The sequence below is a fragment of the Tachyglossus aculeatus genome, chromosome X5 (genome assembly GCF_015852505.1).
Source record: "Tachyglossus aculeatus isolate mTacAcu1 chromosome X5, mTacAcu1.pri, whole genome shotgun sequence".
In the NCBI taxonomy this organism is placed as follows: domain Eukaryota; kingdom Metazoa; phylum Chordata; class Mammalia; order Monotremata; family Tachyglossidae; genus Tachyglossus; species Tachyglossus aculeatus.
This window is the reverse complement of record NC_052097.1, coordinates 5,745,506-5,768,589: the sequence shown is the minus strand read 5'-3', so window position 1 is coordinate 5,768,589 and position 23,084 is coordinate 5,745,506. Positions and strand designations below refer to the sequence as shown.

Below are 23,084 nucleotides of genomic sequence, written 5' to 3'. Positions count from 1 at the left end.
TAACATACTCCCTGTTTGAATTAGCTTACAGTCTAGAGGACAAGCTTCAACCCATTTATCTTGTATCTACCCCAGTGCTTAGTACAGTGCCCAGTACATAGTAAGTGCTGTATAAATGCCATGAAAAAAAAGAAACCCGAAGCAAACTCACCCTCCATAATGGTCAAGGGGTCTTCCACTTTGGGCCGCAGGATGTTAGGGCCAAAAACCGTAGCCAGGTTCTGAACACTCATCTTGTTGACCCCCGAATAAGACTGAACTTCATCCAAGAACCTGAGAGGAGCAGAGAACACAAGGGATGCAAGATGTCAATCCATGCGGGACCATGATCACCATCATCAATTTTTAGTAGTGTCTGTCTCCCCCTCTAGACTGAAGCTTGTTGTGGACACACTCTGCTGTTTTGCATACTCCCAAGCTCTGCACAAGGGAAGCGCTCAATAAATATCACTGATGGTTACGGGCCTTGGAGACTGGGGTTCTCTTCTACAGAAAATAAGTGCACTCGATAGACCGTGATCATTAAATCCCCAGACTGGCTGCACAGAGAAAGCATGGGCCTGAGAGTCAGAGGACCTGAGTTCTGCTTCCAGCTCCACCAGTTGCCTGCTGTGGGACCTTGAGCAAGTCACTTAACTTCTCCGTGTCTCTGTTTCCTCAACTGCAAAATGGAGATTCAATCCCTGTTCCCCCTCCTACCTAGACTGTGAGCCCCATGTGGGACAGGGACTGTATCTGGCCAGATTAATTTATACCTACCCCAGCATGTAGAACACTGCTTGACACTTAGTAAGCCCTTAACAAAATGCCCTTTAAAAAAAGTTATTGCTACATCATTCATCCTCAGTAATGTCTATAATTATTAGGGCAGCGTGGTGGACCAGGGATTAGAACCCAGGTCCTTCACGATGTCCAGGTCTGTGCTCTTCCTGCTAGGCCACACTGCTTCCCTGATTGTACCTGGAATCTCACCCTGCCAGAAATGTTTTTTTTTTTTTTACCTCCATGCTCTCTCTCCTTCCTGTAACTAATGCAAAGGCTTCTAGAGTCAATTTAAGGCAGTTGATGTATCACAATATCTTGGATTTTTCAACCAACAGACATTTTTCACATTTTTACAACCGCTTCCATTCTTGGGTACTGGAAATATAATATCACGGTGAAACAGCCTGTCTCAATTCTGACTTTATAAACTCGAGATTAAACCCACTGAAAGAAAAGCCAGACTCTCCTGCTGGGGAGATGAAGACTCCAAGTGTCCATTTCCAAAATGCCTTTCCTTCCAAGGGCCCATGAAGCACCTAGCAATTCTCTCTCATCCATCACAAAGCCCGAGGAAGTCAGCCCAATCTCTGTATGAGACTTGCCATCAGGAAAATGCTCAAACTGATGGCCTCTTGAGTGTCTTGAGAGGTACTGTGTCTCCCAGGTTTGACTTACACCAGAGACATGGGAGTGGAGATTTTGTGCGCTGGGAAGGAGGTTAGTTTCTTAACTTCCTATTGCCCTGGTTTGTTGCATAAATACTGGCAACCATCTTACCTCAGTCAAGAGTTTCTTGCCAATCAAAACCCAGTCTGTTGCCCTCCCACTTAAAGGGTGGCAGAAGAAACAGTAGGTAGAAGGAGGGGGAGGATATGATGAAGCAGAGAACAGGTGTAATTTTCCAGATGTGATTCCTTACCTGCAGATGTACTGGAGGAGATTGTAATTGACGACCGGCAAACTCTTGACTTGCCTCACTAATTCTTTAACTCCCTGAGTGAGAAAGGGGAGAAAGTCGATGTCATAATTTGCCACTGCTTAAATATAGTTTCTGATGATAACAAAGTAATAATAATAATTGCAATGTTTGTTAAGAGCTTACTTATGCCAATCACTTTACTAAGCCCTGGGGTAAATGCAATCAATCAATCCATCAATGATATTTATTGAGAGCCTACACTACATGCTTGGGAGAGTGCAATACAACAGTATTGTCAGACACATTCTTCGTCCATAATGAGCTTACAGTCTAGAGGGAGATGAGATGATCAGATTCCACTTGGGGCTCACAGTCTAAGCAGGAGGAAGTAGACAGTAAACCAATTTTAAATACTTGCAATTGCATTCCCGTTGCAATGCTAATGAGCTACTGGTAGCAGAGAGCCACTTGATCCTATCATCTTACTAGAAAGAAGCTGTGGAATTTATTCTCGGCCATCCTAAGGTAACCCCAGTCCCCCAGATCTTCTACTGTGTTCTACCCAAATGCCTCTCCCATATTACCAGGGCAGATGAGAAGTGAAGATGGTTTAAATTATTTATTCCCCTGCAAATCCTCCTGGTGGGAAGGGTGAGTTGGTGGGAAAAATGGGGAGGGAGGAGAAAGAGACTCTTTCCGGGTATGCTCAGAGGCCGAAAAAAGGAGAGCTTGCAAACAATCCAGGCAGCAGTTCCCCAAGAGGAGGGGGACCAAGGTCCCCAAACTCACCGTGTCCTCCTCCTTGCTGAGCAGCTTGGCACAGGACAGAAAGTCATCGTACTTCGCGTAGGGGACGACGGGCTCAGGCAGTTCCCGGAGGTACAGTTTGAGAAGGGACGCCACCGTGTGCACGTCCGTGTTGCTGTGGAGACGGAGCAATGGAGACGAGTCAGCTAGGAGAAGGCCGCCCCCGGCAGCTACCCTTCTCAGAAGGCCGTGCTGCTTCCAGGCCTGTTCGCTTCCCAGGCCTCAGCCCAGAGGTGTGATTCAGAGAAAGGATCATTACAATTTGAGAGCAGAAGAATCCCTCAAAATTGTGAACTCTCCCAAGTGCTTAGTACAGTGCTCAGCAACACAGTAAGTGCTCAATAAATACCACTGATTAATGATTGTACCCAGCTCAAGTCCATGGGTGGGCCATCCCAAGTCCAACCAATGGGGCACCGGACACTTGGAGGAAGTGGGTGACAGTCATTTTCCTATAACACCTCAACTCCTCTTGTCCTCCATTTCTACCCTGAGTTCATTCAACTTCTTCCTTGAGTCTACTCATATTTTTCACCTGCATTATTTGGTAAGGACCAGAATATCATTCGATCACTCGTATTTATTAAGCACTTACTGTGTGCAGAGCACTGTACTAAGCACTTGGGACAGTACAATATAACAGAACTGACAGACACATTCCCCGCCCATTAGGAGCTTACAATCTAGAAAGGGAGACAGACATTAATATAAATGATGAGTATGGACGTAAGTGCTGGGGGGATTTAGGGTGGGGTGGATAAAGGTGCAAATCCAAGCGCAAAGGTGACACAGAAGGAAGTGGGAGGTGAGGAAATGAGGGCTGATTAAGACTTCTTGGAGGAGATGTGCTTCTAATTAGCTTATGAAGGTGAGGAGTGACAGTCTGTTGAGTCTGAAAAGGAAGGGTGTTCCAGGCCAGGGGCAGGTTATGGGTGAGAGGTCAGAAGCAAGATAGACAAGATTGATGTGCAGTGAGCAGACTGACAGAGAATTGAAGTGTGTGGGCTGGGATGAAGTAGGAAATCAGGGAGGTAAAAGAGGAAGGGGCAAGGTGATTGAGTGCTCTAAAGCCGATGGTGAGGAGTTTCTATACAATGCAGAGGCGGAGGGGCAATCGCTGGATGCTCTTGAGGAATGGAATACATTGCACTGAAAGTTTTTTATAGAAAAATGATCCGCTCAGCAGAATGAAGTTTGGCTGGAGTATGGAGAGACAGGAGGGAGATCAAAAAGGAGGCTGATGCAGGAATCAAGGCAGGATAGGTAAGTGCTTGGATTAATGTGGTAGCGGTTGGAATGGACAGAAAAGGGCAGGTTTTAGGGATGCTGTGAAGGTTCATTGTGGGCAGTGACCGTTTCTACCAACTCGGTTATATTATACTCTCCCAAACATTTAGTAGAGTGCTCTACAGAGTAAGCGCTTAATACATACAACACTGATTGACAGGATTTGGTGACAAACTGAATACCTCCGTTGAATGAGAGAGAATATCTCGCCAAAGTAATAATAATAATGGTGTTTGTTAAGCACTTGCTACGTGCCAAGCACTATTTTAAGCGCTGGGGTAGATTCAAGGTAGTCAGGTTGGACAGAGTCCCTGTCCCTTGTGGTCTCAATCACCCTTGTACAGATGAGGTAACTGAGGCCCAGAGAAGTGAAGTGACTTGCCCAAAGTCACACAGCAGACTACTGGCAGAGCCAGTTTTGGAACCCTTGTCCTCTGGCTCCCAGGCCTGTATTCTTTCCATTACCATATGCTACTTCCTCCTAGTGCTAGAGCAAACTATGGAGAGTTCCGCATCCTATAAATACGTAAACATGGGCCAACTGTATGTAGTCTACATGCTTAGTACAGTGCATTGCACTCAGTAGCTACTCAAAATAGTCCATTACTCTGAGTGCCACATTACTACTACTACTACTACTACTACTACTACTACTACTACTACTACTACTACATCCAGCCCAGCTCTTAATGAACAAATGAAAACATCTGTGCCCAGATGGATGTGGAGTGAAACTGTGGCAGCAGCAGAGGGCTGGGGGATAAGAATGCCACCGACCTCTCACCCACATTCTGCCTCTGGCTTGGAACACCCTCCCTCTTCATATCTGACAGACAATCACTTTCCCTGCCTTCAAAGCTTTTAAAGGCACATTTCCTCCAAGAGACTTTCCCTGATTAAGCCCTCATTTCCTCTTCTCCTGCTCCCTTCTGTCACCCTTGCGCTTTGATTTGCACCCTGTTCTCACCCCTCCCTCAGCCCCGAAGCACTTATGTCCTTATCCATCATTTAAATAATGATATTTATGCCTGTCACCCCCTCTAGACTGGAAGCTCACTGTGGGCAGGGAATGTGCCTATCAACTTTGTTACATTGTACCTTCCCAAGAGCTTAGTACAGCACTCTGCACACAGTAAATGCTCAATAAATATAATCAATCGACTGATTGATTGGAAGGGGAACTGAAGAGTGGGTGGCAGTCAGGCCCTAATCCCCAGGATCCCTTCTTCCCTACGAGGGGTCCCCTTTCCATGCCCCCCACTGCCACCCCCTTCAGAGCTTCCTTGGGGTGGTGACTGGAGGATCAGGGGCTCCCCTAGGCTTTTGCTAGGACCCCTGAAAACCCCCAGAAACACCAGTTCTGCCCTGGGGTTAGAGACCGATGGGATGCCCTGACCCTGTCAGGGTCTGAACACTATAACTGAGATCAGCCAAGGGGAGTAAACTATCCCAGTCCCCCCTACCTTGCATGCACCATTCACAACACACAACCTCCCGTGTGCATGCGCGCATGCACTCACACACACACGCTGTATACACCACACTTGGGCTCCGATTGGTTAAGTTGGCAGGTTCAGTCATTTCATTACTGCATGGCTGCCTGCATGGGGAAACAGGCGGGGGCTCGCCCTGACTCCTAAAAAAGCAGTGTGTAAATTTAAGAGCACGGGCCTGGGAGTCTGAGGACCTGGGTTCTCATCCTGGATCTAACGCATGCCTGCTGTGTGACCTTGGGGAAGTCACTTCCCTTCTCTGGGCCTCAGTTACCTCATCCATAAAATGGGGATCAAGACTGTGAGTCCCACGTTGGACAGGGACTGTGTCCAACCTGATTACCTGTATCTACCCCAGAGTTTAGAACAGTGCTTGATACATAGTAAGCACTTAACAAATACTACTATTGTTATTATTCTCAATGGGCATTCAACAGTGGAGAGCCTCACCACTGATACTGGCCTTCTGCGTCTCCTGTTCAAGTGTCCTATGCAGAAAGGGAATGTGTCTGATCTGATCTGATTCCATTACATGTGCCCTGGTGTTTACTACAGTACTTGGCAGACAGCGCTCAACGAATAGCACAGATATCATTATCATCATCATCATTATTCTTAATAATGATGAGGGTGGATCAGCAAGATAAATGAGCAGAAAGGGTATGAAAAAGGCCAAACGAATTCACTGCTTCACAGAACATTCATTCTTGTTGGGTCTTATTTGCCACTCACAAAAAATGCAGTGTTTTAGGCAAGTATCGGTTAGAAATTAAAAAGGTCACAGAGAGGAGGTTGATGAAGAAGTAAACAGCGAAGCAGCTTAGAGAAGCAGTGTGGTTCAGTGGAAAGAGCCTGGGCTTGGGAATCAGAGGTCATGGGTTCAAATCTTGGCTCTGACACTTGTCAGCTGTGTGACTTTGGGCAAGTCACTTAACTTCTCTGAGTCTCAGTTACCTCATCTGTAAAATGGAGATTAAGACTGTGAGCCCCACGTGGGACAACCTGATCATCCTGTATCCTCCCCAACGCTTAGAACAGTGCTTTGCACATAGTAAGCACTTAACAAATGCCATCATGATTAAGTAAGCAACACATGTAACCAATGAAAAAAGAAAATCACCGCTGAAGTCTACCCCGAGCACTACCCACTGTTGAGAACTTTTCCTTTCTGCCCACTTGTGAAGATGGGGAGGTTTCCTCTCCATTTCATCTCATCGGATTCTGGCCCTGGCCTGTGGCTGCAGTTTGGGTGGGCCTCGGTGACTTGGTCCCCTGAAGGCATCCTGTCGTGAAGAGCATACAACCACTAGATGGTGTGCAACTGCTAAGTTCCACCGCTCAGGAGCACAGGGCTGAGGGATGAAGCTAGGATGGGACAACTTCATTCATTCACTCAGTCATATTTATTGAGCTCTTACTGTGTGCAAAACCCTCCAGCTGCAACTATGCCCCAAAGAAAACTGCCCGAGTTATAACATGCACCGTGCTCTGATCCTTTCCAATTTTTCCCCAAGTTATTAAGTGCTTACTATGTGCCAGGCACTGTACTATGCGCCAGGGTAGATTTCAAGTTACTCAAGTTGGACACAGTCTACACCCCATATGGGGCTAATGGTCTAGGCCATCATGACGTGGGAGTCTCCAAGGGCCAGATTCAATGCCACCACAGTTTTTTTTTTTTCCTGTTTTTATTATTATTGTTATTTTATGGTATTTGTTAAGTGCTTACTATGTGTGAGGCACTGTACTAAGTGCTGGGGTAGAAAAGCAGCATGGCTCAGTGGAAAGAGCCGGGCTTTGGAGTCAGAGGTCATGGGTTCAAATCCTGGCTCCGCCAATTGTCAGCTATGTGACTTTGGGAAAGTCACTTAACTTCTCTGTGCCTACGTTACCTCATCTGTAAAATGGGGATGAAGACTGTGAGCCCCACGTGGGACAAGCTGATCACCTTGTATCCCCCCAGTGCTTAGAACAGTGCTTTGTACATAGTAAGTGCTTAACAAATACCATCATAATTATACAAGCTAATCAGGTGGGACACTGTCCTTATCCCACAAGGAACGCACAGCTTTAATCCCCATTTTGCAGTTGAGGAAACAGAGGCAGAGAGAAGTGAAGTGACTTGCCTGAGGTCAGACAGCAAGCAATTGGCAGATCAGGGATTCTCCTCCCAGGCCCATGCACTTTCCACTAGAACATGCAGCTTCTCAGTTAGATAAATGCAGTATTTGCTAAGCACAGAACTAACACTAGGGTAGATATGATACAGTAAGATCAGAGAAAATCCCCATCTCATATGGGACTCAGTCTCTACGGGGGAGAGAACAGGATATGAATCCCCATTTTACAAATGACGAAACTGAGGCACAGAGAAGTGAAGTGGCTTGCCCGAGTCACAGAGCAGACAGGTGGCAGAGCCAGGATTAGAAGCCAGGTGCTTCTGTCTCCCAGGCCCATGCTCTATCCACTAGGTCATGCTGCTTCTCTTCAAGCAGAATACGAAGAAACAGGCTGCCACTTTTCTTGCTTACAGTTTTTCACACATAAAACATTTATCCAATCCTCAACTTCCTGATTGTTTTCCACTTACGACAGATCTATTTCCTCATAAAACCTATTATTTCCATGGTCCCTTGAGTGAGTTTAAAGATGAGTCTCCTTCTACTGTTCTCTCTCTACTATTTACTGTCAGTCATCCATTTATTGAGTGGCTGTGCACATGCCGCTGTATACACCTCAAGCTACAACAGAAATAAAAATATACGACCCCTAACAGCCCCAAAAATCTAGCATTACAACAAGCACAGGTGAAACAAAGGCAGGCAAGATAATGACCCACAAACCCCAAACATCTATTTTTTAAAATGCTCTTAAATCCAGAAGAATACGAGCCAGTCATCATGGGCAGGCAATTCAAATAGACATACGGCCTGCCATATTCAACTCACATGGTGTCTTTCTCCCCACTCTTAAGACTGTAAGCTTATTGTGGGCAGGGAATGTGTCCATTTATTGTTGTAGGTACTCTCCCAAGCACTTAGTACAGTGCTCTGCACAAAATGAACATTCAATAAAAACAACTGACTGACTGATTGTCTCTCTGCCCCCTGATACACTATTATGGATAATGACTTTATTTGTATTTTTTTCCTGGCTTCTCTGACATCTGTATTTGTTTTTAATGATATTTGTTAATGACAGTTGTGGTATTTGTTAAGTACTTATTACGTGCCAGGCACCGTTCTAAGTGCTGGGGTGGATACAAGCAAATTGGATTGGACACAGTCCCTGTCCCACAAGGGGCTCACTGTCTTCATCCCCATTTTACAGACCTGAGGCACAGAGAAGTGAAGTGACTTGCCCCAGGTCACAGAACAGGCAAGTGGCCGAGCCAGGAATAGAACCCAGAGGCTTCTGACTCCCAGACCTGTGATAATAACTATAATAATAGTAATAATAATGATAATTATGGTATTTGTTAAGCCCTTCCTATGTGCCAGACACTGTTCTAAGTGCTGGGGTGGATACCAGCAAATAGAGTTGGACACAATCCTGTCCCATTTGAGGCTCACAGACTCAATCACCCTTTTACAGATGAGGTGACTGAGGCCCAGAGAAGTGAAGTGACTTGTCCAAGGTCACACAACAGACATGTGGCAGAGCCAGGTGTAGAACCCATGACCTTCTGACTTTGTTTTGGTGTCTGTCTCCCCCTTCTAGATGGTGAGCCCGTTGTGGGCAGGGATTGTCTCTGTTGCTGAACAGTACTTTCCATGCGCTTAGTACAGTGCTCTGCACACAGTAGGCGCTCAAAAATTCCATGAATTAATGAATGCTCTATCCACTATGCCATGCTGCTCATGAGACCACATAGCTCAGTGGTATGTGCACACACACACCCACTTGGGCCTAGTGGAAATGGCACAGTCAGAGTCTTCTCGGGTTCCAGCTATGCTCACCCTAAGACAGCTGTGCAGTGTGGAGGACATGTGTGGGGAATGAATGGCAGCAGGACATCCCAGAAGCTGCAAAAACCAGGAAAGTGTAGGCAAGGAGAAACGAGGAAATGCTTTAGAGACAGGGTGAATCGAACGAAGCCTCAGGCGATGCTGTACTCTGGCTGGGTGCCGATGGCCATGGAGAGAAGGGCAAGGTTAGGATAATTGAGAAAACAGTGGCTCTTTTGGAGCAGAAACGAAGGACGCCATCTTCTTGGAGTCCAAAGGCCACCATGTTCATATAATCTAATGGGAGAGGCAGACCACAACCACTGACCTAACGGAAAGAGCACCGGCCTCAGAGTCAGAGGACCTGGGTTCTAAGCTCTGTCACTTGTCACTGTGTGACCAGTCACTTCATTTCTCTGTGCCTCAGTTCCCTCATCTGTAAAATAGAGATCAAGATCATGAGCTCCAAATGGGACTGGGACTATGTCCAACCTGATTAGCTTGGCTCTACTCCCAGCACTTAGTACAGTGCCTGGCACATAGTAAGCACTTAACAAATGCCATTAAAAACTGACGGGCAGAAGGAACTAGTGGGAAGAAGCCCATTCCATGGTACCCTTGGCTCTCTCTGAATTTCCCGGGAGGGACCGGGACAGAATGGACCATTCTTACCTGTCGAAAGCCGGCTTCTCCCCACAGTCGAAGGCATCCTGCAGCTCCTTGACCAGGTTGGCCTGGCCAGGCAGCCGGAAGAGCCCCTCCTCCTCCAGCCCCCGCTGGCGGATGAAGTCCACGCACTGTTCCACCAGCATCGGGGCCAACCGGGGCCCATAGCGCTTCTCATAGCGGACGGTGTCTTCCAGTTTCTGTCCGAAGATTCCTGTGGGGAGACAAACCAGGGGCTCAGGGCAGTGGTGGGAACCCCCAGATCCTTTTTCACAGAGTTGTTGTGGGCAGGGAACTTGTCTGTTTATTGCTTGTTATATTGTACTCTCCCAAGCCCTTAGTACAGTACTCTGCACACAGTAAGCGCCCAGGAAATACGACTGAATGAATGAATCTCCAGTGGCTACCAATCAATCTGCGCATCAGGCAGAAACTCTTCACCCTCGGCTTCAAGGCTGTCCATCACCTCGCCCCCTCCTACCTCACCTCCCTTCTCTCCTTCTACAGCCCAGCCCGCACCCTCCGCTCCTCTGCCGCTAATCTCCTCACCGTGCCTCGTTCTCGCCTGTCCTGCCATCAACCCCCAGCCCACATCATCCCCCTGGCCTGGAATGCCCTCCCTCTGCCCATCCGCCAAGCTAGCTCTCTTCCTCCCTTCAAGGCCCTACTGAGAGCTCACCTCCTCCAGGAGGCCTTCCCAGACTGAGCCCCCTCCTTCCTCTCCCCCTCGTCCCCCTCTCCATCCCCCCGTCTTACCTCCTTCCCTTCCCCATAGCACCTGTATATATGTATATATGTTTGTACATATTTATTACTCTATTTATTTACTTGTACATATCTATTCTATTTATTTTATTTTGTTAATATGTTGGTTTTGTTCTCTGCTCCCCCTTCTAGACTGTGAGCCCACTGTTGGGTAGGGACCGTCTCTATATGTTGCCAACTTGTACTTCCCAAGTGCTTAGTACAGTGCTCTGCACACAGTAAGCACTCAATAAATGATTTATTGATTGACTGATCGAATGGCAACCACCTCGATGGTGCTGGGGGGAAGGGAGGAGGGGTCATAAAGTGAGTGCTGGGAGGGTCAGCACTTAGAACAGTGCTTTGCACACAGTAAGCACTTAACAAATGCCATCATTATTATTATTATTGTGAAGGCCTGCTCCCATGGCTATTGCCATCAATCAATCAATTGTATTTATTGAGTGCTTACTGGATGCAGAGCCCTGCACTGAGTGCTGGGGAGAGCAAAATGATCCATCAGTGGACTCCGCCACTTGTCTGCCATGTGACCTTGGGCAAGTCACTTCACTTCTATGTGCCTCAGTTACTCCATCTGTAAAATGGGGATTAAGACCATGAGTCCCACGTGGGAAAACCTAATTACCTTGTGTCTACCCCAATGCTTAGAACAGTGTTGGGTACATAGTAAGTGTTTAACAAATACCATAATTATTATTACTATTTACTGAACACTTGCTGTGTGCATTGAGCACTTGGAAGAGTACAATTAGTTAATGGTACTTACTGAATGCTTGCTCTGTGCAGAGAACTCTACTGAGCGCTTGGGAGAATATATTAATCAGTGGTATTTACTGAATGTTTGTTGTGTGCAAAGCATTGCACTGAGCAGTGGGGAGAGTACAATAATAAATCCATGGCATTTACTAAATGCTTGCCGTGTGCAGAGCACTATACTGATCGCTGGAGACTATGATAATCAATGAGTGGTATTTACTGAATGCTTGCTGTATGCACAGCACTGTACTAACTGCTGGGGAGAGTTCTATAGAGTAAGAAGATATGATCCCTGCCCTCAAGGAGTTTACAATCTTGTGGGGTAGATAGACAATTAAATAAATAATAGGTAAAGGAAGGAACAGAGTGCAAGGAGTACCTAAGTGGGTATGGATTGAAGTGTACAGGTAACGTAGTAGAGATAAGGTATAGTGTGGGGAGATGGAGATTAGTCAGGGAAGGCTTCCTGGAGGAGATGGGCTTTCAGTAGGGCTTTGAAGATGGGGAGAATGGTGGTCTCATAGGTGTAAAGGGGGAGGGAGTACCAGTCAGGAGGGAGGGGTGATCTGTTTCTCCCTCGCTCACTGCTTCTGAAATTGGGGTTGGGAAGGAAAATGAATCTGCAGGAAATCTCGGTTCCCATTCAAACCACAACTCTTGTCTCTGGAAATTGCAATTAATGGGAAAGAACCCTATCTTCTAAAGTGCCCTTTCCAGTCGTTGACTAGCGGGCCGATTAATACGCGTTTTATAGGCCTACTTACTTGGCCGAGGAAGAGTAACGTTTGCAGAGCCATTAAACCGTTAAAAGTTTCATATTAGCAGTGTCACCACAGTCAAAACACATTATTTCAGGTTAAAACGTGGGAGGTTTGGCAACAAAAATGACTCAAAGCTCAAAAGGCTTATCTGAACCGGATGGAATGAAGACAGGCAAGCTTGTGCAGTGGGAACTAAAGGTAATCCTCCAAGCAATACTATTTGTGATGTGCTTATTATGTGTCAAGCACTGGTCTAAACACTGGGGTCGAGGCGAGATAATCAGGTCAGACACAGTCCCTGTCCCAGGGCTCACAGTCTAAGTAGGAATAACAATAATTGTGGTATTTATTACACACTATGTGCCAGGCGCTATTCTAAATCCTGAGCTGAATACAAGCAAATCGGGCTGGACACAGTTCCTCTCCCAAGTGGGACTCATAATCTTAATTCCAATTTTAATCCCTGTTTTACAGATAAGGTAACTGAGGCACAGAGAAACAAAGTGACTTGCCTAAAATCAAAGAATGGACAAGTGACAGAGCCGGGATTAGAACCCAGGTCCTCTGACTCTAGGCCCGTGTTCTATCTTCTAGGCCACGCTACTTCTTTGAAACGGGCCCGTGAGCTCACAGCTTCGAGGGCCAGGGAATAATTGCTCGGGTTCCATCTGGTGGATTTCCTCTGTGGGGGGAACTGGCTCGGGATAAAAAGGACCCCAAGCTTCTTTGAGTTGCAGGCTTCTGGCCATGCTGGAGCACATGATAGCATTCAGGCACCCCAGAACTGCCAATGGTGGGGGGCTGGGAGCCAAGCCTAGGGTATGCCTGCTCCTGATTCATTGATTTCTCCATCACATGAATGCTTGCTGCTTCATCTTGAACACGATGGGTTGGGCCTGATCAGTTAGTTCATGAATTTTGTCACCATTTTAAGAATAATAATTATTATTATTGTTATTATGGTACTTTCATTCATTCAATAGTATTTATTGAGCCCTTACTGTGTGCCAAGCACTGTAATTGCTAAACCATTACTGTGTGCCAAGCACTGATCTAAGCGCTGGGGTAGATACAAGTTAATCAGGATGGACACAGTCTCTATACCACATGGGGCTCAGACTCTTAATCGCCATTTTACAAATGAGGTAACTGAGACCCAGAGAAGGTCACAGATTAAACATTTGGCAGAGCTGGGATTAGAACTCAGGTCCTTCTGACTTCCAAGTCCACACCCTATCCATTCAGCCACATTGTTTTAGAAAGCATGGTTGGAATGGTCTTATTTGGGTTTTTTTGGGCAGGGCGAACACCGTATTTCTGGGAGACTGGATCAACTCTGGAGGGCCCCTTCTCTCTTCTAGCCCGATAAGGATTTGTAGGGATTTTTGCAATTGAGATTTCTGGTCTCCAAAGGAGCTTCCCACCCCTGGAGAAGCTTTTGTTTTGTTTAATAAAACAGCTGTCACTATAGCTCCTCTCTTTCACTCCAGTGTGAAAGGCCAATAATAATAATAATAACAGTGGCATTTATTAAGCGCTTACTATGTGCAAAGCACTATTCTAAGTGCTGGGGAGGTTACAAGGTGATCAGGTTGTCCCATGGGAGGCTCACAATCTTAATCCCCATTTTACAGATGAGGGAACTGAGGCACAGAGAAGTGAAGTGACTTGCCCAGAGTTACACAGCTGACAATTTGCAGAGCTGGGATTTGAACCCATGCCCTCTGACTCCAAAGCCTGGGCTCTCCATCCAAACTGCTACCACGTTAATACAATGACATCCTCTCCTGCCTTGATTACTGTATCAGCCTCCTTGTTGACCCCCCAGCCTCCTGTCTCTCCCCACTCCAGTCCATACTTCACTCTGCTGCCTGGATCACTTTTCTACAAAAACATTCAGGACACTTTTCCCCACTCCTAAGAAACTCCAGTGGTTGGCCATCCACCTCCGCATCAAACAAAAACTCCTCACCATTGGCTTTAAAGCACTTCAGCACCTTAATTCCTACTCTCCCACTTCAACCCAGCCCACACACTTCAATCCTCTTATGCTAACCTTTTCACTTTACCTCCATCTCGCCTATCTCACTGCTGACCCCTTGCCCACTTCCTGCCTCTGGCTGGAATGCCCTCCCTTCTCAAATCCAACAGACAATTATTCTCCCCCACTTCAAAGCCTTATTGAAGGCACATCTCCTCCAAGAGGCCTTCCCTCCTTTCCTCTTCTCCCACCCCCTTCTGCGTCATCCTGACTTGCTCTCTTTATTCATCTCTCCTCTCAGCCCCACGGCACTTATGTCCATATCTGTCATTTACTGATTAATATTAATGTCTGTCTCCCCCTCTCGAGTATAAGATCATTATGGGCAGAGAATACTTAGTACAGTGCTCTGCACACAGTAAGCCCTCAATAAATATGATTGAATGAATGATTGAATGAATCTACCCCAATGCTTAGTACAGTGCCTGACACATAGCAAGTGCTTAATAACTACCACGATTATTATTATTATTAGGTTAAGAGCCAAGACTATCATTCTGGATACAGTCCCACACTGAGCACAGGTCTTAAATGCCCATTTTACAGATGCCCAGAGAAGTTAAGTGACTTGACCAAATGGCACAGCCAGGATGAATCCGAATCTTGGAGCATCTCTAAGCTTGGCGTAACTATAGCTTGGCTTAGTGGATAGAACATGGGCCTGGGAGTCAGAAGGACCTGGGTTCTCTTCCTGGCTCTGCCACATATCTGCCGTGTGATCTTGGGCAAGGCATTTCATGTCTCTGTGCCTCAGTTACCTCATCTATAAAAAGGGGAATAAGAATGTGAGCCCTATGTGGTACAGGGTCCAATATGATGATCTTGTATTTACCCCAGTGCTTAGAATAGTATCTGGCACATAGAAAACACTTAATGAGTACCCTATTATTATTATTACCCCAGCACTTAGGACAGTGCTTGACACATAGTAAGTGCTAAACAAATATCACAATTATTATTACTGCTATATTATTATCATTATTATTTTACACCCAACATTAGTCCATCCTGAAGATTTCCTGATAGAGAACCAGCCTGGAGGAACAGATTTTAGAGCTAGTGGTGTGAATGTGGTGCCACTCACACTCTCCTCCCTGCCAGTGGTGTTCCTGCTGACACAGTGAGTGCCACAAGGGCATGGTAGCAGGGATGCCATGCTGCGTGAAGTGCCCGCAAGAAGAATAAATGAATAATAATGATAATTAGGGCATTTGTTAAGCACTTGCTATGTGCCAGGCACCATTCCAAGTGCTGGGGTGGATACAAGCAAATCGGGTTGGACACAGTACCTGTCCTGCATGGGGCTCACAGTTTCAACACCCATTTTATAGATGAGGTAACTGAGGCCCAGAGAAGTAAAGTGACTTGCCCAAGGTCACACAGCAGACAAGTGGCAGAGCTAGGATAAGAACCCATGACCCCTCTGACTCCCAGGCCTATGATCTATCCACTGTGTTATGCTGTTTAATAGTCATTCTGTAACTAGGGACTTCAACACATGGGTGAACTGCAAGGGTAATTATGGGAAGAATCATTGCTCCGTGCTCAGGCTAAAGATCAGCTCATAATCACTAGCATTATGTTCGGTTTCCCTAGTAGAAGAATCAATGTGACGGATGCATTCCAATACCAAACAACGGCAGCTCTTGATTACTTAAATGTTGGGCAGCATGGCTTATCAATCAATCAATCATATTTATTGAGCCCTTACTGTCTGCAGGGCACTATACTAAGCACTTGGGAGAGTACAACACAATATAACAGACACATTCCTTGCCCACAACAAGCTTACAGTCTAGAGGGATAGATAGGTCTAGTGGATAGAGCGTGGATCTGGGAGTCAGAAGGACCTGGGTTCTAATCCCGGCTCCACCATGTCTGCTGTGTGACCATGGAGAAGTCATTTCACTTCTCCATGCTTCAGTTCCCTCATCTGTAAAATGGGGATTAAGACCGTGAGCCTCACCAAGGTCAGAACTATGTCCATCCTGATTAATTTGAATCTACTCCAGTGCACAGTACCTTGCCTGGCATATAGTAAGTGATTAACAAATACCACACAAAAAAATCTCTGCATCAATCAAGCAGAAAAATGAATTGCATGCCTATTGAGTTCCTTAGAGAGTACAAGAGTGTTGGAGGACCAAAGGCCTGCCCTCAAGGAGCTTAGAGTCTAGCATAACCAGCGTGGCTCAGTGGCAAGAGCCCGGGCTTGGGAGTCAGATGTCATGGGCTCTAATCCCGGCTCCACCACTTGTCAGCTGTGTGACTTTGGGCAAATCACTTCACTTCTCTGTGCCTCAGTTCCCTCATCTGTAAAATGGGGATGAAGACTGTGAGCCCCACGTGGGACAACCTTGATTACCTTGTATACCCCCCCAACACTTAGAACAGTGTTTGGCACATAGTAAGCGCTTAACAAATACCAACATTATTATTATTATAACCAGGTTCTGGGCTTTCTATTGTCTTGTTCATTCTAGACTCGTATTAGCAATTCAATCAATATATTGGAATGGGGCTTCAAAACAACCAAGACAGGTCACTGCCATATACACCCCTCCCTGCCCGCCCCCCCAACAAGGTTATAATCTCCTTGAGGACAGGTTCATTCATTCAATCGTAATCACTGAGTGCTTACTGTGTGCAGAGCACTGTACTACGCTTGGGAGAGTACAATATAACAATAAACAGACATAGTCCCTGCCCACAATGAGCTTACATGTCTATTGTACTTTACCAAGTGCTTGGCAGTGTGCTCTGGCTTCAGTTAAGTGCTCAACAAATGACAATGATGGATTTGCTCCTCAAGTCATCACCAAGTACTCTAAGACCACATCACAGTAGCTCCATTGAAGTAAGGAAGCTCAGTCACAAGAACCAATGGCGCAGCAACTGGAAGATTGTAAACTTCTTGACAGCAGGGAATGTGTCTCCCAACTCTGTTATACTGTACTCTTCCAGGTGCTTAGTACAGTGTTCTGCATTAAGTGCTCAATAAATATAATTGACTGATCTTTTTCAGTCAACCAACACAGTGTATTTACTGAGCACCTAGTGTGTGTGGAGGATTTAGTGTGTGCAGAGAACTATATTGAGCATTTGGGATAATATGATAGAGTTAGTAGACATCAGTCACTCAAGAAGCTTACAGTCTTCTAGAAGAGACAGAGAAGCAGCATGACCTCATGGAAAGAGCACAGGCCTGGGAGTCAGGGGACCTGGGTTCTAATCCTGGGTCTACTGCTTGACTGCTGTGTGACCCTGGGAAAGTCACTTAGCCTTTCGGACCTTCAGTTTCCATGTCTGCAAAGTGGGAATTCAAAACCTGTTTACTCACTCCTCTTAGATGGTGAGCACCCCATGGGACAGGGTCTGTTTCCATCCTGATCATCTTGAACCTCTACCAGCGCCTGGCACATAGTAGTGCTAATAAATACTCCTATTATAAAGTATGGACTGGAGTAGGGACAACCTATGGCATTTTTAGACCTGCCCACTTCCATTAATCCTTTCACTTCCCCTTTCTCTCCTCCTGCCCTCCCTCTGACTTCCTTTCCTCAGATATAAACACTCCTCCCTCTCCCTATGCTGGCAGCCTGTTTTGTGCATCTCTTCAGTGATGTGGGAAGGAAATTGTAGTGTGTTTTTTTTAATATTTTCAAATAGATCAGGAAGAAAGCCGCTGTGCCAACATTTCATTCCAGTGATTCAGAAAACCTCTGGGCTTGGGCCTCCTTCTGCCAATACTGTGTACAAGTAGTCCCGGGCCCTCAGTTGGACTAAGAAATTGGTCGATTTTTGCCTCCTGCGAACATTTTGCTTGAATGTGATTAACCCATAACCAGCATAGAGAAGCAGCGTGGCTCAGTGGAAAGAGCCCGGGCTTTGGAGTCAGAGGTCATGGGTTCAAATCCCGGCTCTGCCAATTGTCAGCTGTGTGACTTAGGGCAAGTCACTTACCCCCCCCCCCCCACTTAAGCGACCTTCCTTATAGTGCCCCCCAACCCCCCTTCCCAGTCTGGTCCTGACTGACTCTCCCCCCCTACACCCCGGGAAAAAGGCCCTTGTTATCACCAAGTTACATTAAGGACAACCTCATTCGCACCTACTCAGCCTTCCTGTCCCGCCATCGACCCCCGGCCCACGTCCTCACCTGGTCCTGGGATGCCCTCCCTCTGCCCATCCGCCAAGCTAGCTCACTTCCTCCCTTCAAGGCCCTACTGAGAGCTCACCTCCTCCAGGAGGCCTTCCCAGACTGAGCCCCTTCCTTCCTCTCCCCTTCATCCCCCTCTCCATCCCCCGCATCTTACCTCCTTCCCTTCCCCACAGCACCTGTATATATGTATATATGTTTGTACATATTTGTTACTCTATTTATTTATTTATTTATTTTACTTGTACCTATCTATTCATTTTATTTTGGTAGTATGTTTGGCTTTGTTCTCTGTCTCCCCCTTCTAGACTGTGAGCCCACTCTTCAGTAGGGACTGTCTCTATATGTTGCCAGCTTGTACTTCCCAAGTGCTTAGTACAGTGCTCTGCACACAGTAAGCGCTCAATAAATACGATTGATTGATTGATTGACTTAACTTCTCTGTGCCTCAGTTACCTCATCTGTAAAATGGGGATTAAGACTGTGAGCCCCCTGAGGGACAACCTGATCGCCTTGTAACTTCCCCAGCGCTTAGAACAGTGCTTTGCACACAGTAAGAGCTTAGTAAATGCCATTATTATTATTATTATTATTATTATAAAAAAACACCTTCATTATTTTTAGGTGGGGAAGATTTTTCTTTTATGACGTTCTTTGAGAGGGGAGGATCATCTTCAAGATCCTGGATCTGTGAACTTCTGGAGAAACTTGTAAGCTTCCTTGGGGCAGTTGCCACCTTCTTCATTTTTCAGGTGGGAAAGATTTTTTTTAAGACATCCTTTAATGTGGGAAGATAATTTTCAAGATCCTGAATCTGTAAGCCTCTGGAGTGAGTTGTAAGCAAGCTTGGGGCAGATGTCACCTTCTTTTTTTTTTTTTTTTTTTTTAGTTGGGGAAGCTTTTTTTAATGACATTCTTTGAGAAGGGAGGGTGATTTTCAAGATCTTGGTTGTGTGAGCTTCTGAAGAGACATGGAAGGCTCCTTAGGGTGGACAAGAATAATGAGGGCAGGGCAGAAAACTGCTAAGAAACAGCAACAGCTGCACACCTCAAACACACCCCTGTCTATGCAGTTGGTAGACAAGGAGGGCCAAGACATCAAACCTAGAATAAGCAAGTCCTTGCCCTCCCACAGAAAGTGGAAAAAGCAAGAGGAAACACAAGAAACAGCGTGGCCTTGTGGGAAGAGCCCGGTCCTGAGACCTGGGGGTCCTGGGTTCTAATCCGAGTTTCAACTCTAGCCTGCAAGTCATTTCTCTGTGTTTCTGTTTCCACATCCATAACAGGGGAATGAAATTCCTGTTTCCTGCCCCCTTAGACTCTGAGCCTTAGGTGGGACAGGGTCTGTGTTCAATTTGTACCTGTATACTGTACCTGTACCTGTATATATGTTTGTACGTATTTATTACTCTATTTATTTATTTATTTATTTTATTTGTACATATTTATTCAACTTATTTTATTTTGTTAATATGTCTTGTTTTGTTGTCCGTCTCCCCCTTCTAGACTGTGATCCTGCTGTTGGGTAGGGACCATCTCTAGATGTTGCCAACTTGTACTTCCCAAGCGCTTAGTACAGTGCTCTGCACACAGAAAGCACTCAATAAATATGATTGAGTGAATGAATGGATTTGATTACCTTGTACTAACCCCAATGCCTAGTACAGTGCTTGAAAAAATAATAAGTGCTTAACAAATACCACTATCATTTTTAAAGTTCACTGTGGTTCTAACAGAAATCAAAAGCCAACTGGGTACATCAAGTGGATAGTCCTTCCCTCACCCATTGGACATTCCTTAAATTACCCAAGGCTCAGAGTGGAATATCTGTGGGGGAAAAGAGGAGTAGGCTGTATTTTCTTCCCCTGTATTTGCCATCATCTCCTGGCAATGGGACTAGGGTGCCCATCTGACCAGTATAATACCAGATAGTCCCATTTTTCTTTTTAATTGCTGTTTATTAAGCATTTACTAGCTGTCAGGCACTACTAAGCGCTGCGGCAGATACAAGCTCGTCAGGTTAGGCACAGTCCCATAAGGGGTTCTCACTCTTAATCCCCTTTTAACAGATGATGTAACTGAGGCCCAGAGCAGTTAAGTGACTTACCCAAGGTCACACAGCAGACAAATGGCAGAGCCGGGATTAGAACTGTGGTTCTTCTGAATCCCAGGCCCACGCTCTAACCACTAGGCCATGCTGCTTTTTAAACCCAGCTCCGACTCTCACCTGCAAATCATTTCTCCATGGCTGCTGTTTCTCACTTTGTGTTTAAGGTGCAAATTAGCATGGCCCATGGCCTGGACGTGAGGAGAGCATGAGAACTGGAGAGAGGCATCTGTGCCCTTCCTCCCTCTGGGCCTGAGGGGCTGTCTGCACGGCAGTGGCGGAAACTACGCCAACTTCAAGGAATCAAACGTGGTCAGAGCTATTTCCGAGCCTAAGGTGTTCGGTCCCATGGGAAGGGGTAAAGTGCTGGCCTGAACAGGATCATGGGATTCCCCTTTTCCTCTGGACTCTGTTAACCAGCACTGACCTTGGGCTGACCTCCCACTGCAAGGCCCTTGACTTTTCAGTTTGTGGGTCTGTGATATGCTGTTAAGAGGCCTTCCTTAACTACATTACGGGGGATTTGAGTTTGACAGAAATTATGAATGAGGTTTGAGAAGTAGCATGGGCCTGGGAGTCAAAAGGTCCTGGGTTGATGATGATGACGGTATTTGTTAAGCACTTACTATGTGCCAAGCACTGTTCTAAGCACTGGGGTAGACACAAGGTAATTAGGTTGTCCCATATGGGGCTCACAGTCTTAATCCCCATTTTACAGATAAGCACAGAGAAGTTAAGTGACTTGCCCAAAGTGAAGGAGCCGGGATTAGAACACACAACCTCTGACTCCCAAGCCCGGTCTTTCCACTAAGCCACGCTGTGGCCTTGGGCAAGTCACTTGACTTCTCTGCCTCAGTTATGTTACCTATAAAATGGGGATTAAGACTGTGAGCCCTTTGCTGGATATGGACTGTCACCAACCTGATTAGCTTGTGTCTACCTCTGTGCTTAGTATAGTTCGTAGCACATAGTAAATGCTTAACAAATACCATTCAATACAAAAATACATAAATAAATCCTTGTTGAGGTCAGGGAACACGTCTACTAACTCTGTTATACTGTACTCTCCCAAACGCTTAGTACAGTGCTCTGCACACAGTAAGCACTCAGTAAATATGTCTGATTGTCTGACTAATCATCTCCTCCTGTTAAATAGCTGTGTGATTCTGCCAGATGGAAGTTGTGCACCTTTCAATGGGTCTCAAGAGTAACTGATAAAAGACTGCTGAATTCCTAAAAAAAGGCGGGGGTGGGTGGGGAGGGCCTAATGGTAGAGATCCAATCTCGGGCCTCGTGATGATGGGGGAGATTAAACACGGAGAAGTAGAATCCTCAGATGACCCCCAAATTTCACTGCAGCTGGTGATTCTACATTTCCTCTGCCTCCAAGATGGACATGTTTCCGGCATTTAAGAGATTTGAGTCTCATGGCCCTCATCCTTTCCCTTTCAGAACTAAGTAGGTCACACTAGAGATTGCAACGGGCATTATCATTGAACCCAGTTCTACCTGGGCCAGGGGTAACAACTTAGGAACTTTGGGAAGAGCATTAACTCCTTCAAGCAGCTCGAGGTCTTCTCGGACTTACTTCAACATTGCTCTAAACCAATCCCTAATGGGCGAAAAGTTTTAATGCTTCTCTAAGAGTTCCTGGGGTTTCTACATCTATGAGGTTTCTTCCTCCCCCTTAACATGTCAGTACCATGTGGGACAGGGACTGTGGCCGGCCTGATTATCTTGTATCTACCATAGCCTTGATTATCTTGAATCTAGTACAGTCCTTGACACTTAGTGCCTAGAGAAGCAGCGTGGCTTAGTGGGAAGAGCACAGGCTTGGGAGTTTGAGGTCGTGGGTTCGAATCTTGGCTCTGCCGCTTGTCAACTGTGTGACTTAGGGCAACCCAGGGTGTCAACAGATGCACGGAACCTTCATCTCCTCTCAATCCTTGCAGAGTTTCTGCCTAGTTAAATGCTGGAAGCCAGATCTCCTCTTTCCACTTTGGCTGGTTTTAGATGTATGAGGGCTTATAAGAAATGATATAAATAATGGTATTTATTAAGTATTTACTAGGTGCCACTGTACTAAGCACTAAGGTAGGCACAAGGTCAACAGATCAGGCACAATTCCTGTCCTACACAGGGCTCACAGACTAGTAATGACTGTATATATGTATATATGTTTGTACATATTTATATTTATTACTCTATTTTACTTGTACATATTTATTCTATTTATTTTATTTGGTTTATATGTTTTGTTTTGTTGTCTGTCTCCCCCTTCTAGACTGTGAGCCCGCTGTTGGGTAGGGACTGTCTCTACATGTTGCAAACTTATACTTCCCAAGCGCTTAGTACAGTGCTCTGCACACAGTAAGTGCTCAATAAATACGATTGAATGAATGAATGAATAGTAATAATGACAATAATTGTGTTATTTGTTAAGTGCTTACTATGTGCCAAGTACTGTACTAAGCCCTGGGATGGATATGAGCAAACTGGGCTGGACCCAGTTCCTGTCCCATATGAGGCTCACAGTCTTAATTCCCATTTTACAGATGAGGTAAGTGAGGCCCAGAGAAGTGAAGTGACTTGCCCAGAGTCACACAGCAGACAA

The 23,084-nt window shown here is 45.9% G+C and overlaps 1 protein-coding gene across 5 annotated transcripts in view; it reads right to left on the bottom strand.

The window, feature by feature from the left end:
* Positions 1–23,084, bottom strand: part of ARHGAP24 (Rho GTPase activating protein 24) — a 253,226-nt gene that overhangs the window by 5,122 nt on the left and 225,020 nt on the right. For all 5 annotated transcript variants that reach the window (XM_038769268.1, XM_038769272.1, XM_038769273.1 and 2 more), the window contains 4 exons: positions 9,891–10,098; positions 2,474–2,606; positions 1,685–1,758; positions 152–273 (listed from right to left, as the gene is read on the bottom strand). In XM_038769268.1, the coding sequence (XP_038625196.1) occupies positions 152–273; positions 1,685–1,758; positions 2,474–2,606; positions 9,891–10,098 (537 nt within the window). The remainder of the gene's footprint in view (positions 1–151; positions 274–1,684; positions 1,759–2,473; positions 2,607–9,890; positions 10,099–23,084) is intronic.